General features: G+C 38.4%; 2 protein-coding genes across 3 annotated transcripts in view; both read left to right on the forward strand.

Annotated features, from left to right (window-relative positions):
- The first annotated feature begins 159 nt into the window (after nucleotides 1-159).
- Nucleotides 160-8,046, forward strand: mocs3 (molybdenum cofactor synthesis 3). The gene is made up of 13 exons (XM_041812828.1): nucleotides 160-359; nucleotides 1,280-1,412; nucleotides 1,520-1,612; nucleotides 2,098-2,218; nucleotides 2,940-3,014; nucleotides 3,195-3,312; nucleotides 3,414-3,522; nucleotides 4,961-5,023; nucleotides 5,476-5,639; nucleotides 5,808-5,855; nucleotides 6,429-6,525; nucleotides 6,633-6,740; nucleotides 7,845-8,046. Exons 1-13 carry the CDS (start codon nucleotides 267-269, stop codon nucleotides 8,000-8,002), a joined length of 1,380 nt encoding a protein of 459 aa, XP_041668762.1. The 5' UTR covers nucleotides 160-266; the 3' UTR covers nucleotides 8,003-8,046.
- A 933-nt stretch (nucleotides 8,047-8,979) lies between these two features.
- The window catches only part of prkd3 (protein kinase D3), a 77,076-nt gene continuing 68,841 nt past the window's right edge, over nucleotides 8,980-17,214 (forward strand). Inside the window, exons 1-2 of one of the 2 annotated variants that reach the window (XM_041812412.1) lie at nucleotides 8,980-9,335; nucleotides 12,827-13,470. In XM_041812412.1, the coding sequence (XP_041668346.1) occupies nucleotides 13,198-13,470 (273 nt within the window). In that variant the 5' untranslated portion in view covers nucleotides 8,980-9,335; nucleotides 12,827-13,197. The remainder of the gene's footprint in view (nucleotides 9,336-12,826; nucleotides 13,471-17,214) is intronic. The other variant, XM_041812411.1, reaches the window with a different exon arrangement.

Consider the following 17,214-nt stretch of genomic DNA (forward strand, 5'->3'; position numbering starts at 1 on the left):
TAATATTAAAGCATTTGTTTGTTTATATATATATTAAAGCATTTGTGTAACTACTTATCAACTCACTAATTTAATCTAACTTTGTTTTCGTCAAAATTACACCAGCGCCTCGTCTCCCCTGCCACGTGGTCCTCTTGTCACGTGGTCAACCCGGAAGTTTGTGTGGTGTGCTCATGGACGCGAGTGAACAAGGCAGCGACTGAGTCGTGACTTCTGTTTTGAGTTACATTTATAATAAATGCACGTACATCTACCTGGTGACAGTCATGGCCCAGGACGTGCTCCGACTGAAAGAACAGCTAAAGGAGAAAGAGAAAGAGATTTATGCACTGAAGAATAAACTGGCACAACTGGAAAAGGTACGGAGGTTTTGATGAAAGACTGGTGAAACTTACAAATTAATTCTCTAAATGTCCTGATTTTCACCTGACTTTAGGGTGCATTTTGCTTTTCGCGTACTCCAGATTCCCCCTCTATATCACACAAAACAGCAATAACAGTCTTTTTACGTCAGTTATGCTTTCTTAAATAATCTCTGACATTTTTGGCTTTTTAAGCTAGTCGGCAGCGAACTGTTTCTACATCCCCGCGATTTTTTTTTTGCTGAGAAGTGGTCCCTGATATAAGACAGAAAAGATACAGAGAACTTTCTAATTTGGTTGTAGTTACAGGCTAATTTCCATCTGTTGTCCCTAGCAGGTTGATGGTATACAAATCAAAGTGTACATCAAGCATGCACATAATGGAAAATAAAACATATTCATATAACTAGACAACACGCAGAGACCAAACAACATAAAGAGTACATTAGTATACAAAGACCCATATATAACAATACAGAAGGAGATGATTGTGTAATTATGTGGAACACTGACTTGGTATTAAGTGACCATTACTGTTAAATGCATAAGGTAAGCAAAAGGTAGAGTGCTAAAGTGCTGATGTATTGCACATGTTTAGATGTGCTTGTGAAAATTGCACATTTGTCCTTGGCCTGTTTATTTAAAGTGTTGGTATAATTGCACATAGCCCTAATGCACATAATTTGCATATATAGCTGGGTTTATGCATGTATTCTTGCACAGGGATAGCATATGTAGGTGTATCTATGTATATGATATTGTACAAAAGATGCATACATAGGTATATGTAAGTAAGTATGCACCGAGATATTAAAATGGTTAAGCATGGTCACAGTTGAAATGTAGCTCAGTTTGCTATGGGGGCAGACAGTTAACATTTCTATCTGTTATACCTCTTTGTTGTTTTTCTGCACTAGAACCATACCTCAGTATTAGAACTGAATGACAAAGTGACCCCCCTGACCCCCTTGAAAGCCAAAGCAGCCCTCAGCAATGAGGATATAATGCGGTACAGCAGACAGCTCCTCCTGCCTGAGCTGGGTGTACAAGGTATGGAGGGCGTAAGACTGTGCTATTTTGATATACAGAACAATAAACTTTTATGAAAAGAGATTAAGTCTTGACTGAACACAACACTGTGACGCTTGATTGCCCAGGTCAGCTGAACTTATCCAAGACTTCAGTACTGGTTGTTGGCTGTGGAGGACTGGGCTGCCCCCTGGCTCAATATCTTGCTGCTGCAGGAATTGGTAGGTAATCCTGTTGAATAATGCTTGAATAATGACCTGTTGTACAATAAATCAAATCAGTAACCTTCATGCTATTGTCTGATTTTTCTTTGTAAATTATGGTTGATTTTATTCAACTTTAATCTGTATATATAAATTAAATATATATATATATATATATATATATATATATATAAAGTGGTTTTTGTATAAAAATGTATCCTATCAGGTAAATATTTTCAACCAAGATTATTCTTTTAAAACTCCCCCCCTAAAAATACATGACATTATCCACCCTCAGGGAGTTTAATTGATAAAACCCATAGAATTACGCCTTTAGTGAGCTCTAACTACACGTTGGCTGAGTGGTATATATAAGTGCTAACAGAAGATACAAGCAAGTTTGCACCCTGATCGTCTAGTTTAATCTTTAGTGTTTGCCATGATTAATAGGTCATGATATATTTTTGAAAGCCTGTCTGACTTTTTTGTCTGTGTCTCTGCAGGGCGCCTGGGCCTGCTAGACTATGATGAGGTTGAGCTCAGTAACCTGCACAGACAGGTGCTTCATGGAGAGGAGAACCAGTGTCAGGCTAAGGCTCTGTCAGCAGCCAGTGCAGTTAGAAGGTACGGAATGGATGAAATTCCCTAGTACATTGTAATAAAGTCAGAAGCACATTTGTATCAGTATTTGTAGAGCAACATTAACTGAGAGCATTTTAGATATTTATTACTGCATAAACAGACCTGAGCAATAGAGTTTTGTTGATATGATTAGTCAATGTCCCGTAACTATGATAATTGGTGCATTTTTGACGACCCCCTTGGTTGCTGTATAATGCATGCTGGCGCTTTCCAGTCTCACTACAGGTTATATTTGGTTGTGTATTTCTCCCAAGTCTACAAATATTGTGAAAACAAGTTATTTTGGAGACAGCTGTTTTAGGTGCTTTTCCTCTAACAGTGGGCCTACTGTAGTTTACATATATGATACACAGGCATGACCACATGAGGGCACTATTTCTTTGACTAGCAAAATCTTCTACACAGTTGAGTAGTACCTTTAGTAATTGTTGATTAATGTTATCTTACTACATGCATGATAGCACTGGAAATACAAGAGTCATGTGTGAAAGAATATATTCTCATGATCCTCTTTTTGCTGATGTTGCACTTTTTTGATGTTGGTATGTACTCTCAAGGTTAGTAGTATGAAATGAATATTTGAGTTTTACAGTTTGTTTAGATTACCCAGGACTTACCTCAGCTATTACATTATTATGTAATCTGTAAATAGCAAGTTTTTGTTCATTTAATTTTTACTTCGAATCATTATATTTTTTTCCAGGTTGAACTCGACAGTTGAGTGTATCCCGTATCACCTGCAGCTCTCGCCAGAGAACGCCTTACAACTCATTCAACAGTATCCTGCAGCAAAGAGCCAAACTTGCATCTGTAAAACAGACATGTGACAAGGTTCTTTGACATGAACTCGTCTTACAGAGCTCATCTATATTTATACCACATTAGATGAATTTTAGTTCATATCTAAACAATAATATAAACTCACTTAGTGATGACACCTTGACTTTGCTGACCTCATATATGATATTGTAGCTGACTGTTCAGACAATGTCCCCACTCGCTATCTGGTGAATGATGCCTGTGTGCTCAGTGGCAAACCTCTTGTGTCAGCAAGTGCCCTCAGAATGGAGGGGCAGGTAAGTTAGAAAGGCTTCTTCTTATTTTTAGAGTCTTTAAGCTGTTTTAGATAGTTTAATGCAACTAAACAGCATCAAAGTTGTCTTCTTTGTTTGTGTAGCTGACAGTATATAACTACCATGGGGGCCCATGCTACAGATGCCTGTACCCTGTGCCCCCACCCCCAGAGACAGTTACAAACTGTTCTGATGGAGGGGTGTTAGGAGTGGGTGAGTATTATCTGAACAGAAACCATTAAACTTAATACTGACAGCAGTGGGAGTGGGAATCACAGGATAATGACACCAAATGTGCAATATGTGATACATGGATCACAATAACAATATCATTATACAGTGATTCGTCAGTGATTATTAACATTTCAAGATGATCATGTAATTATACTTAATTTTTAATGCTTTACTGAACAAATATGACAATTACAATGCAAATGGAAAATTGCAAGATCAACGTATCTTTTCTGTGGAATTTGGTGTCAGTTAACCTCTTAGCACTTATTATACTGTACTGTGCCTATAAAAATATTTACAAGGTACATCCCCCAAAATTCAGTTAACTCCATCATCAAGAAATGGAAGAAATATAGCACATGTAAAAATCTGCTTTTATCATGCTGTCCTCAAACTGAGTGACTGTGCAAGAAAGAGACTAGTAAGAGAGGCCACCAAGACATCTATCACTACTCTGAGGAGTTACAAGCTACAGCAGGTGAGATGGGAGAGACTTTGCATACAGTAACTGTAGCCGGGTTTTAAAGCTTTATGGGACAAAGAGAAAGCCACTGTTGAAGAAAAGTCATTAAACCTTGACTAGAGTTTGCCAAAAGACATGTGTGTGACTCCATGGTCAAGTGGAAGAAAGTTTTTTGTCCTAGAGGACAATCTTATTTAGTCTGAAAGAGAACTACGGCTTGGTAGAACATTTATTCCCCCGTAAGACACTGATACAAAGCATACAGCAGAAGCTACACAGAAATGGTTAAAGATAAGTAAGTGATCATCTGCAGTGACTGAGTCAAAGCCCAAACCTCAATCTATTGGTGAATTTGTGGCTAGACTTGAAAAAGAGTTCACACAAGATCCCTGTTCAACCTGACAGAACTTGAGCAGATTTGCAAAGAAGAATGGAGTAATATTGTAGTGCCCAGATGTGCAAGCCTGAATGAGACCTATCCACACAGACTCAGTGCTGCAATTGCAGCCAAAGGTACATCTACTAAATCCTGACTTGGAGGGTGAATATTTTGTTGATTTAAAATCAATAAATGGGTAAAAAAATTCCAAGGGGATGAATACTTTTTGTAGGCACTGTAACTTCATTTTGCAGCTGCCCAACTTTGTCCTGCTGTCCTCCCTTTCTTTTGTAGCTATTAGTGAACTTCTTATCTGCTTCTTTATCCAGTCACCTTGCATCTTGTAAGCTTAAATCATGTCATAAGCATCATGGTGAGGGGTTATGTTGTTGTGATGCTCTGAGCCAATTGCCAGCTAAATGTGTTAAGGGGCCTAATTTCTTTTAGAATTCTATATCAATGTTTTAATAATTGTTTCACATAAGCCAGGAAAGACTGTATTATTGTTTGTCCCACCTCTAGACTAGTGCACATAAATAACAGCTATTGGAAAAACTGTTAATCTTCTCTTAAAGTTCCAGGCATAATGGGCTGTATCCAAGCATTGGAGGTCCTCAAGATTGCCTCTGGACAAGGCTGTATCCTTTGATTTTTCCATCCTTCCTCCATTACACAAAGTACCTCCTTTGGCTATTTTGTTGCTTAAATTAGATTTTTTTTGCCTAGACAGCTGAATGAATCAACAGAAAGTTACTGAAAGGGGTTTCACATAAGCCAAGCTAAGGATGGTTAGTTTTTTGACTGATAAAGTTAAAACAGAAATATTTTTGTCTGCATTCTCTGAACTCTGCATTTCCACTGGTCTGAGGACTATTACAAAGCTACTTTGATAAAAGGTGATCTCAAGTTGATCTTAAGATTCACATAATAGAATAGTTCTGCCCTTTCCTGCTGTCTTTCTTATGTTGGAACACCCAGGCTAAGTTATGCATTTTATCCCTATCAAAACACCTGAATGATGCTATGGATGCACAGATTTGCCAGTGTATAAGCAACCACCAAGCAGCCTTTCCTTGACATAGTGTGCCAGCTTCCTGTGGACAGCAGCTGATGATGTTTGACGCCCAAGATACTAGATTCAGGTCCATCAAGTTGCGGCCCAAGCAAGCTGGCTGTGCTGTGTGTGGAGAGAACCCCAGTGTGACCCAGTTAATGGACTATGAGGCTTTCTGTGGGTCTGCTGCCACTGATAAGGTTGGTAAAAAATGATAGTACTCATATCATCGGGTCATGCACTCTACAAAGGAATGTAAAATTGCTTTTTTAAGTGATAAGAACAGTTTCTTACATCAATTGGACTTTACCATTTAATGGCACACATTAAAGGAAGTCTTTCATTGCCTTATTTTCCATGTGCTCCAGTGCCGCAGACTCAACCTGCTCTCCAGAGATCAGAGGATCACTGTACAGGTAAGGAACATAAACCCCAACTGTTGGCTTTTGCGTGACTCCCTGTATTTAGCGCTGATTATTCTATGATTAGTCACAATTTTCTCCTTTTTCTTGTGCATTCATAAACTGATTACATCTCAGCACTGACCCAGCCCTAAATGGGAAATGAGTTAAAATGCGCCTGTAGATTTTCTATGGGAAAGAATAATATGTTCTATTTGGCACAGAGAGCAGCAGTAGTGGATTGCATCTGTTTATGTTTCTGCAGAATTGGCGCTTTCAAACCCGCTGAGTCATTAAGCGCAGAGATGGGGATCATGATTGATTGGGCTTTAACAGAGATTGTGCAAGGAGCTCTAGTTAGAAACAGTTTTGTTTCCTGCAATTTCAGGAAAAGCAGTTAAAATGTTCAGATTACTCCCCAAATACTAATACAGGCAACATTTTAACATTGGCTGAGGGTATTCTGGTTTCCCCGTTTAACTGAAGATATAAATCATTGTTTTTTCTTTCAGAAGATAACACCAACACCCCTACGATTAGTAAGTTTTGAGTATTTGTGCATTAAAGTCTGTTATAATGTAATTCCAGGATTATAAATCCATAATGGACAATGCAGAACCCCATCTCTTGTTGGATGTGCGCCCTCCTGTGGAAGTGGATATATGCCACTTACCTTTCTCTCTCAGTATCCTTTTCATGAGGAAGGCACAACAGTTACCGCTTATGATTTCATACTGCATTCTCATCCTGTCCTCCATTTCCTTGTGATTATTCTCCTTATATAATAACCAGACATTTCCCTTTCAAGTTTAGAGGAGAGAAAGAGTGAACATATTCAATTACTTCAGGAGAAAATCAGCCAATTGAAACAGCAGATGGCAGGTGACTGCCAGCCTCCAGGTAACATGTCAAAACACCATTCAGTGTCTGTTTGAAATGAACAGGCACAGAGAGCCACTCCTGCATATTCACACTCCTTGGTGCACACTCATACTGCTGCATGGAGGCTTGTTTTGGACAGCTAGTAGCACGCTGTAATGGGGTTGCTAAGTGACTCCTTTTCCAAAACAAGTCCAGTCAACCTTAGCAGCTGGCCTGGTTCAGAGAAATGAATATTCAAAATGTTATTTTGGTGAGGTTTTGGATATTCACTGTGTTGTGCGTCCTTTTGTTAATGAACTAAATTTAGACTTATAAAGCTTTAGCTTAGCATTTGGAAAGTCTTACAAAATGAATTATGATTTTAATGGGTTTTTTTATCGTAATATCCTTAATGAAAAAAAAATTCTCATGTACTGTAGTAACCGTTGAGTGTCTTTAAGTAAATATGTATTTCTAAATGGGTGCATGTAGTTACTCATATTTACAATGATTTTACCAAGGATGTGTTACCTTTTTACTGTTTTTTTTCATGGTTAATGTAATTTGGCTTTTTAAGTGACCACATAAAAATCCCCTTATAAATTCACCCCCTTCAAGTCAGTATTTAGTAGAGCCACCTTTGGCTGCAGTCACAGCACTGAGTCTGTGTGGATAGATCTCAATCAGGCTGTCACATCCGGACTCTGCAATTTTACTCCATTCTTCTTTTCAAATATGCTCAAGCTTTGTCAGGTTTCACAGGCATCAGGTGTGAACTGTCCTTTTCATGTCCAGCCACAAACTCTCTATTGGATTGAGGTTTTGGCTGTGATTCGATCACTCCAGAACATTCACCTTTTTGTCTTTAAACCCTTTCTGTGTAGCTTTCGATGTATGCTTGGGTCATTGTTCCGCTGCAAAATAAGGATTTTCCTACATCTTGCTGGGTTCTTTTTTCCCTCGACCTGTGCAAGCCTTGCAGGGTTGACTGCTGAGAAGCATTCCCAAAGCATGATGCTGCCACCACCGTGCTTCACAGTGAGGATGGTGCAGTATTTAGCGTCGTAAAACATCCAAGTGGGTGAATACTTTTTATAGGCACTGTATCTGAAAGTGTTTTTTCTTCTGCTGTTTTTCCTCCAGTGTATGTGATCTGTAAGCTGGGCAACGACTCTCAGAAGGCAGTGCAGGTTTTGGAGAAGATGAGCGGATCAGAAGTGGACGGTGTCGCCGTTAAAGACATCATTGGAGGCCTTATGGCCTGGGCAAAGAGAATAGACACCACATTTCCTCAGTATTAATGTAATTTAATTATTTTTTATGTTAATAAACTTTTAAATCTGTCGTCCTCATTTATATGTGTACTGATAATCCTAAATTTTCATGAAAGCTCCTGTCAGGAACTTTACATTTCGGTTGTCTTTAGTGACTCCTGTTGACATAACAATACATCTTATCCTTGTGCTGATTCTATCCAGTACATGATTTTTTCAAACAAAAAACCCTACCCTATCCTATGGAATTAAATCTTTGCAACTGAAAAGATTAAAAAGCCTATTTTGGCAGTCAACTTTGACACCTACCCTCCATAGTGTTTTCAGTCACAAATAAAAACAAATAATCAATATTGCGTAGGGTGTGCTTGTTGGACTTAATAAGTTATAAAGACACATCAGTGTAAGTCTCATTGCTTTCATAACCAGATTGAAAACTTCACATGCGCTTTATGGTTCTGTCAGTATTGCAAAATCATTCTTACAAATACAAGACTGACCAGTTCCTAAAATTTGTTGTGTAATCTAATGTGCATTAGTTCATCAAGAACATGAGCTGGCAGTTAAGTAACACGTAGGCTGAGCATCCTGGCAAAATCAAGTCCTCCTTCCTGTTTTTCCCCCTGTAAATCTTAGAAGTTTAATAAATTCTCTTGCAAGTTTACTGAACTTGAAAAACTGACAGGGGGAAACAGCTATTACATTCTTTGTTGCTTTTTTAGCCTAAAAGTAGGCAGATAAAAAAGTTCTTTATTCATTTTGTTGAGGCCATACGAGTCATCCCTTCAAGACCCATCTGGGTTCGAGGACCTCATTTTGAACACCAGTGCATTACAAACGGATCCGGGTCGTGCTGAATAAAGTGTTTTTTTTTTTTCCTTGGCATGGTAAAGTTGAAATAACGGAAAAGAAAGGCACATGCGCATTGGTATGAGCTCCATCGGAGGCGCCATTGTCTCACAGGGACTGTAGTTCAAGTTTTGCTCTCCACACATGGAAACTCAGTTATGCGGAGATAATAAAAAGACTCCAAGCCCCAGCGACGGTCGCTGCTCTTTTTCTCGTCGAGCAGGGGGAGTAGTCACAGCTGGAAGGATAATAAGATGCGCATGAATTTACAATCAGGAATAAAAGATAAGAGAAAATAAATGGACTGCTCGGTAAGCTTTCCTGTGCCTGTATGTAAAAGTTAACTTATTTGTTCGAGAAGGGATACTCCTCATCGCGACGCTTTTGTGTGTGACAGCCGTAAAGTGTGGAATAATAAACTTCAGACTCCGCTTTCCTCAGTTGATGGAGTTACAAAGTTTCTTCAGTCTGCTCACAATGGAAAGAAAAGCGCCCTTCGCTGACTGTGAAGGTAAAGTATTACAACACGCGTTTAAATCGGCTTTAGCAGATTTTAAGAGAAAGTGCAGTGGAAAGAGCACAAAGTTTCCTCTGAATGTGTAAATTCGGCTCTTGTATAACTTGTTTTGCTGGCATTTTTCACTCGGGATGTCTTCTGCCAGCAAACCAATCGAAAGTGGGAGGGGTGCAGATGTTCAGAAAGCCTTGATTCCAGATGTTTGTGGAGGTTAAATTCTTGTAAACAGAAATGATACGCTTGAGCAACTTATACGTGTCTGTTAGGCTGTTATTTTAGTGTTCAGCACGACTTCAGGCAGGGGTGGAAAGTAACTACATGTATTCAGGTTACTGTAATTGGGTAGCTATTTGAGGTTCTTGTACTTTTTAAGAGTACATTTTGAAATCAGAACTTTTACTTCTAGTTAAGCAGGTTGTAACCAGAGTAACTGTACTTTTACTTGAGTACATTCTTGAACCTTTTCTACTTCTGATGACTACACAGTAACACATAGAGAGAGACTGATTCTGCATCACATCACATAATAGCTGTTGTACACAGAAAAAAACTGGAGTGCTGGTATGGTGTTAAGTGTTTTTTTTTTATGTTACCTGTTATACAGGGACCCCTGCTGAGATTCACCTGGACATGTTTCTGGTGGATTGTTGTTTTTTGAGTTGAGACACATTTGCAACATGAGTGAAGTTTCCTACTGGGTTGGAGTTCTGGCCTGTGACTTTGGGTGCCCCTAAATGACGCATAATGCATATTCATAACTAGTATGCATTGTCTTGCTATGAGGTTGACTCTTTGCTTTGTTCTTGCAAGAGGAAACCAACTTTGCCACAGATTTTCAAGAGTTCCTGCAGCTCTGTCATATTGTAAAATACTTAACACTTTCAAAAGTGTAGTCTAACTATATGTAGTGTGGACTGATTTAGACATTTCTAAAGTGTTAAATTTAACTTTATAAGGGTTTAACACTGTCAAGTTTGCTGTGTTACTTTATTATAGAGGTATGACTGTGCCTGAACAACGTGGTTGGAGATCTATTCTCTTGTTGTTCTTAGAATAAGGAAAAGTCATATTGCACAGCTCCTCAGTAGCAACTCAGTACATAGAGTAAACTCTAAGCTCACTATTTTTTACTTTACATGTGTAAACATATAGTAGATCAGCACTTTTACTTAATATTTTTACTACAGTAACTGTAATATTACTCAAGTAAAATAGTTGTACTTTTCCCCCTCTGACTATAGGACAGCAGCTGCAAAAATGATGTTTAAGTCATCAAGGTTAGATAAGAATGGTGTACAACAGAATATAAATGTATGGCATTGTGAAAAAAATTAAGCTGTTGCTCATGCAGTTAAATCACTCTAAGGCTAATTGTCGTAGCGAAGAGCTAGCCCAAGGAAGCATTTATTAACAAAGCACTGCAAAGTATCACAAGAAAACAAATAAAAGACCACGCTGCTGATATTGAATTTTAAGTTTTAAGAAAGAACATTAGAATCTCACATATTTATGAATACTTGCTTGCAGAGGTAGAAAAATTACATGACTATCATACTCAAGTAAAAGTAAGTTACTCAGTTACTCTAGTTTAAATGTACTTGAGTGAAAGAGTACCGGTCTGTAAATCAACTCAAGTAAAAGTGAAATTACTGAGCAGCTACTGAGGAGATGTACAGTAAAATATCATCTTTAGTGGTAAGAACAATAAGAGCATTGATATCCAACCAGGTTGTACAGGTAAAGTCAAACCTCTATGATAAGGTAAAAAACACAAGTTGATTAGGCTCAGATTTAAATTTAACAAGTTAAAAGTATCCATATTGGTCTACAACTCATATAGTTTAACTACACTTTTAAAAGTATAAAGCATTTTATATATACAGTGCTTAACAAATTTATTAGACCTCCACCCAAAGTAAGGTTTATGCCACAGCTGCACTAAATTAACAGCATTGGTAATTACCAAAATCATTTTTTTATGTTTCTACAATGGATAAATACCAATATGTAGATCTCTTTAACCCAAATGATAGTTTTAATGCTAAAATATAATCATTAGTTATCCATGAATTTTCAAATTTACTGATTTACAAAAAACTGAAAAAATAGTAAAGGACATTATTATTTCCTGATTAATATGTCAAATTATAGTTATTTACTTGTATTCCTGAACAGAAAAATTAGTTTTAGTGGTTGAATGTGATGCTTGATTAATTTCTGGCTTCTCAGAGAAACCCAGTGAGCCGGCTTAAATTTGGGTATAAAAAGGTCAATTCAGTTTGAAATTCCTCATTCCTGTTCAAAATGGTAAAACGTGGAGAGCTCACTGAAAGTGAAAGAGTCCACATTAAAGCACTTCATGATGCTGGATGGTCTCTGAGACAAATATGACAGGTGGTCTAATAAATTTGTTAAGCACTGTAAATATATAAATTATATAGATATTTTACAATATAACAGAGCTGCAGTAATCTTGAGAATCTGTAGCAAGGTCCAACTCCTCTGGCAAAATCAAATCAGAGAGTCATTCTCATAGCAAGACAATGCATGCAGAACACATAAGTGTCCTTTAGGAGTACCTAAAATCAAAGGCAGGAACTCTAACTTGGTAGATAACTTCATTCATGGTGCAAATTCATCTCACATCAAAAACAACAATCCACCAGAGACATGAGCAAAGGAATCCCAGCAGGGATCTCTTTATAACAGGCAACATCCAAACCCAGCAAAACACAAATAAAACACATCAAGACACTCTACCCAAGGGTATGATGGGGGAACTTGGCCCACTAATGCTCCCAGATTTGAGGTTGCAGTGGGCGGAGCTTAGATCGATCGACTCTTCTTAATTGAACTAACCTTCAAGTTGCTTCAGTCTGCTCACAACCTTCAGGATTAACACTGTCAAAGAACTCCAACACTGAAGACCATTTCACTAAGACTGGAGTTACAATTACACTTTGGGAATCAGAGTCCACTCTGAAATGTTTAACCCTGGGATATCAATACTTCAGTGTTGTTGTGTGCAACAGCTGTGTTGGGATGTGATGTACACTCATTCTCACTATGTGTTACTGGTGAGTCAACAGAGGTGAAAAAAAATCTAGGAGTATCGTACTCAAGTAAAAACCAACATCTAAAAGTACTGAGTTAAAAAAATACAAGTACCCAAACCACAACTCAATTACAGTACCTTGAGTAAATGTAAGTAGCTGCTTTCCAGCCCTACTTGTTGGTATTAATTTGTCTTCAGTTGAAGGAATTTTGATACTAGTAAATTCTATTTTCTACATGTGATGTAGAGACAGCCTTGCTGAAACAGCAAAATGAGTTAAAACCTAAATAAAAAGTAGCCCTTTTATTCATACAACTGGGTTTATTTGCCAATAACAGAGCTAGCATCAATCAGAGCTTTTATTTCTTCACTACTTTTTTCATGATAATAAATCAGCATGTTTGTTTTTTCTTTGTGTTTGTGGTGACAGGCTTCCTGTGGTCGGAGTGGATCACTGACCTAAGAAAGGAGAAGGAGCACCACTACAGGCTATGAAATTTGTTGCAGTGATTTTGCTGCAGAAGTCTGAGGATTGTTTGGAGACATTTTATCCATCAGCCATCCATCAGGAGAATCAGTGTTTGTTGAGTGAGGTGGGCGGATTGGCTGTTACCCTCTTAATTCATGAAAAGCTATGTTGATTTCATTAAAATAAACAGTGCTGACTCACTACCACTGATGAAGACCAAAGAGCCCCCCTACCTAGCGTTCATCTACAGAGATCCCACTCTGTTTTTTTCCACCAGCCTTCACTAAAACCTCCTCTATTCGGCATTTCAAGTTGCTATTGGAAGAAACCCAATGTCTGCCTCCTCTCCCCCATCCTTACCTCGAGCCTTCCTTCACTCTCTCCATCCGCACCACCCATCCTCGCCGAGCCCACCTGGACCGCTCTACACGCGGCTGTCTAACGGCAGTCACAGCGTCCCCAGTCCTACAAACTCCCGCGGCTCTTTCCATGGGGTGTCTTTCCTGCTGCAGATAGGACTGACCAGAGAGACGGTGAACCTGGAGGCCAGTGACCTGTCGCTGTCCTCTGTCAAGGACCTGGTGTGCTCCATAGTGGACCAGAAGGTCAGGGTCTCATTGCATTCATTCATGATATACACTATAGTTTTCTTATTTCCTCTGAGGTTAAAAGTTATTCACCCACGTATGCAAAACTACTGCATTAGCTTGATTTTTTCATATTGCAGCAGTAGCACCAAAGGCCAACATGATGCACCAACATGTGCACGTCATATTAATCTGTTTTGGTTTTGTTTTCCAAAGTAGACATCTGGGCCTCATGCCCCAAAATGAGTCAAACACCGCAGAAGCATGCACACAACAGCACTGATACTCCTCTGGTTACATGGCACTGTCTTGTAGCCCCAGTTATTTACATTGTGGTGTAATGCTGCCGGACAAACGCGGTAAATATGCATGCATACAAGCTCATGTGCTCACAAAAAACAACTCAGTGGTTTTGCTCTGCCTGTGCCGTGCTGGATCCTACTTTATTTTCCATGACATTGTCAATGTGTTGTAATGACACTTGAGTGTGGCCGCAGCAAAAGACGTGGCTTTGCACTCAAGTGTACAATAGACCGCATTATTCTCTGTCATGTGCTGTCTCATTTACAGTTATCTGAGAATAATGTAAGTGCAAATCAGTGACACCAGCTTTAATTTCACAGTTTTTGTCACGGACAGATCAGATTGCCTGGTTTTTATTTATCTTTTATGATGTCAGACTTTGCAGGAAAAATTTCCTATTGTAAGCTGTAGATGTGATTTTATGTGATTTTAGGAGGTTATGTGATCGGGTGGGTTCGTTTGTTAGTTAGTTTGTTTGTTAGCATCATAACTCAAAAAGTTGTGGATGGATTTTGTTGAAATTTTCAGGAAATGTCAGAAATGGCATAAGGAAGAACTGATTAGATTTTAGGATTGGTCTGGGTCACTGTCTGGATCCAGGGATTTTGTTTTTTTTTTAAGAATTCTGTACTATTGGGGAGATAGGGCTAATGGTGGAGGTCTGTAGTTGTCTTTGTGACTGCATGAATTCATAGGTTTGTCAGCAAAGGGGTCCAAGAGTGTCAGTCATGGCTACAACAGAAGAGTTGTGTGTGACACCAGAACTAGAACTTGAGGTTTGAATGTGATAACATGCCAAGAAAGTTCCAGTAGCCTTGCTGAATTCCCTTATTTGGGTGACCTATTGGCCAGTGTCAGCATGCAAGCTGTTGATGTCAGACTGGGGTGTCAAATTAGATGGTGGATGCAATAAAAAAAATTCTGATGTGCCAGTCTTGCGGAACTGGGGTCTTGCGGTATCATGGTTTCATCATTGATGATGGTTTACAAAGAGCATTTGCTGTCCCTGGTGTTCGTATTCATTTTTAGTAATCAAAACTATTTATTATAGTCAGTAATTGAAGTGTGCTTGTCATTGTCTGTATCTGTAGGTAGAATACATCTTGTTCATTGTGTAGAGAGAGAGAGAGAGGCTCAATAACATTTGAGTTGTTCACAGTGAAAACCTATATAGTCCACTTTTCAGAAAAAGAAAAGGAAGTAATCAATAAGGGAAACAATAAAGAATTGAACTGATAAGAAGAATCAACTCTAAAATCGTACCTATTCCATCTCTACCATATTGCACTGATGAATTGGTGGAGTTTTAGGCTGGAACAACAGACATACAGTATGTCAGCTGAGGTCCTTTTCTTTATTTATCCTCATTCTTTAGACTTTAAAGTGTGTTTTAAGACCTAAAGTTTGTTTATTTGTTAATCCTCAAACCTTAAAGTTTCTTCAAAGGACTGAAGTTTTAGGTCAAATAACAGTATTGATATCTGTATCGGCTAGAATGAAATCGTAAATATCAGCTTATCGGATATTGGCAAATATCCAATAGCTTGCATCTCTAGTTATTATGTGCTTTTTTTCCCCTGTGCTCAGGGCAACCCATAAAGGGGCTTTAAAGGAAGTGAAAATAAAATGGATAGGAAATGTTGTCTAAGACGACCCCAACGAGAACTTGCTTCCAAACTTGCTTTAAGTTTGTTACCTTCTATCTACAAGCTCCAAAAGCTCATCAGTGACAGGCTGAAGTATGAAGTGCTTGCAAGGAAGCTAGTACTATCACCACTAATTTGCATATATTGAAATTAGTCTTGTCCAGGGGGCCAGTTTACTGGGCTGTCAGGGGCCCAGTCAGTTTTTGGTTTGGCCTGCCTGTACTTGTTCTGTATTTAGCAGTCAGCTGAATTGCTCATTGAGAGTCTCAACATGGGAAAATGGTGAAAAAACGCCTTACTCAATTCATGAATTTGTCTGACACCTACCCTCTAACAGTGTTTCGCAACATTTAAAGCCGTGGTTCCCAACCATTTTTCCTTGAATACCTCAACCCACATTTCTCTTAGAAAAGCTGAGCTTCTCCATGACCTAGAAAAAAAAGTCCTGGATGATTAAAAGAGGCGGGATGTGGCTTTGTCTCTCTCAAAGCAGCAACAGTTCAATCCCTTCTGTCCATTAGCGTTTCAATGCTAAAGTATCTGATGATAGACATGTTCTATTCCTGCCAAGTCTGTCACAGTAAAAGCCTCCTATGCTAATCTTAATTGAAGACCTTTATTTTGAAGAAGAACATCAGGAAATTGTGAGTTTTTAGCAGCAGGTTAACAACGAAGACATCTTGTAAACGAGAGAGAAACATAGTACTCATAACTCAGTATATGAGAGATTAGGAATACCTGAAGAGTTAAATACGGAATGAGAAAATTAAACTTTTTAGCTCAAAACTGCCTGCCGAAATAAATGTGATTGTTTTTCTGGTGGCTTAAAAAACATTGTAACGTAGTAGCATAGCAGGCATATGGTTCCTCAATTCAGGTTGAAGCATTATTTAAATTTGAGAAGGTTGTATTTCTCGTAAGTTGGTGTGGTTTTTGCTCATTCACGCCCACACCATCCTAATGCAGATATTACTGCCTCATTTCTCCTGATTTTGAAGCTTAATTTTTTAAACTTGGAGATGTTTTTCATGACTGAAATTTGGCCTGGTGGTTCATAACACAGTGTTTTGTCATAGAAGAAACCTAAAATACAGATTTTCTTATCACTTTACAGGGACTATAAAGCAATACCAAGGACACTAATACCCCCAGTATATGGTAATAGTGTATTACTGCTTACTCGGGCTGCTGATAGTTCTATATACAGAATTTATAAGAATCTTAGCAGCCATACTTGGGAAAAAAGTCAGCATGGGAGCTTCCAGAAATTAATTTCTATGCTGCTGTAAGACCCTATTTTTTAATTTTACTGTCAAACCTATGTCAAACAGATCATTTACAGTAAGTGTAACAGGCGGCAGATGAATTTATCTAACCCCAGGTTAGGAATCAATGATTTAAGGTTCTATTACAAATAGTCAGTATTGGGTCCGATGGTCATGTTTGCCTTAGTAGGTCATAAAGAGGCATCAGTATTAGTTTTAGTCGGTTTTATAACTACAAATCTCCTCACATGTGCTTTAGCAGTAAGTTACACAGTCATGCCCTTCAAAGAAAAACTCAAATTTGAAAAAAGCTATTACTATTCATTTATTAAAGACAGAAATTTGTCAACATATGCCAATGCTTACTCAGAAATGATCTTCCCTGAGGCCATGCATGTGTCCCTCATAAATGTGTGGGATTAATGGTTTGCAAAGCCTGCTTGAGTAATGAAATGTCTCCTCTGTGAATCCACACGTTACTGTTTTTTTAACCTCTCGTGCTTAATGATGATTACTCCATTTGTGTCTGTAATTATCATTTGCCAAAT

Source organism: Cheilinus undulatus, linkage group 18 (genome assembly GCF_018320785.1).
Source record: "Cheilinus undulatus linkage group 18, ASM1832078v1, whole genome shotgun sequence".
Classification (NCBI taxonomy): domain Eukaryota; kingdom Metazoa; phylum Chordata; class Actinopteri; order Labriformes; family Labridae; genus Cheilinus; species Cheilinus undulatus.

Bases quoted from the DNA above. Each gene is read 5' to 3' on its own strand.
- mocs3 (XM_041812828.1), top strand. From the start codon at position 267: ATGGCCCAGGACGTGCTCCGACTGAAAGAACAGCTAAAGGAGAAAGAG. The intron at 3,523-4,960 runs GTGAGTATTATC...CTTCTCTTAAAG, and splicing joins TGGAGGGGTGTTAGGAGTGG to TTCCAGGCATAATGGGCTGT. The intron at 5,640-5,807 runs GTTGGTAAAAAA...CATGTGCTCCAG, and splicing joins GGTCTGCTGCCACTGATAAG to TGCCGCAGACTCAACCTGCT.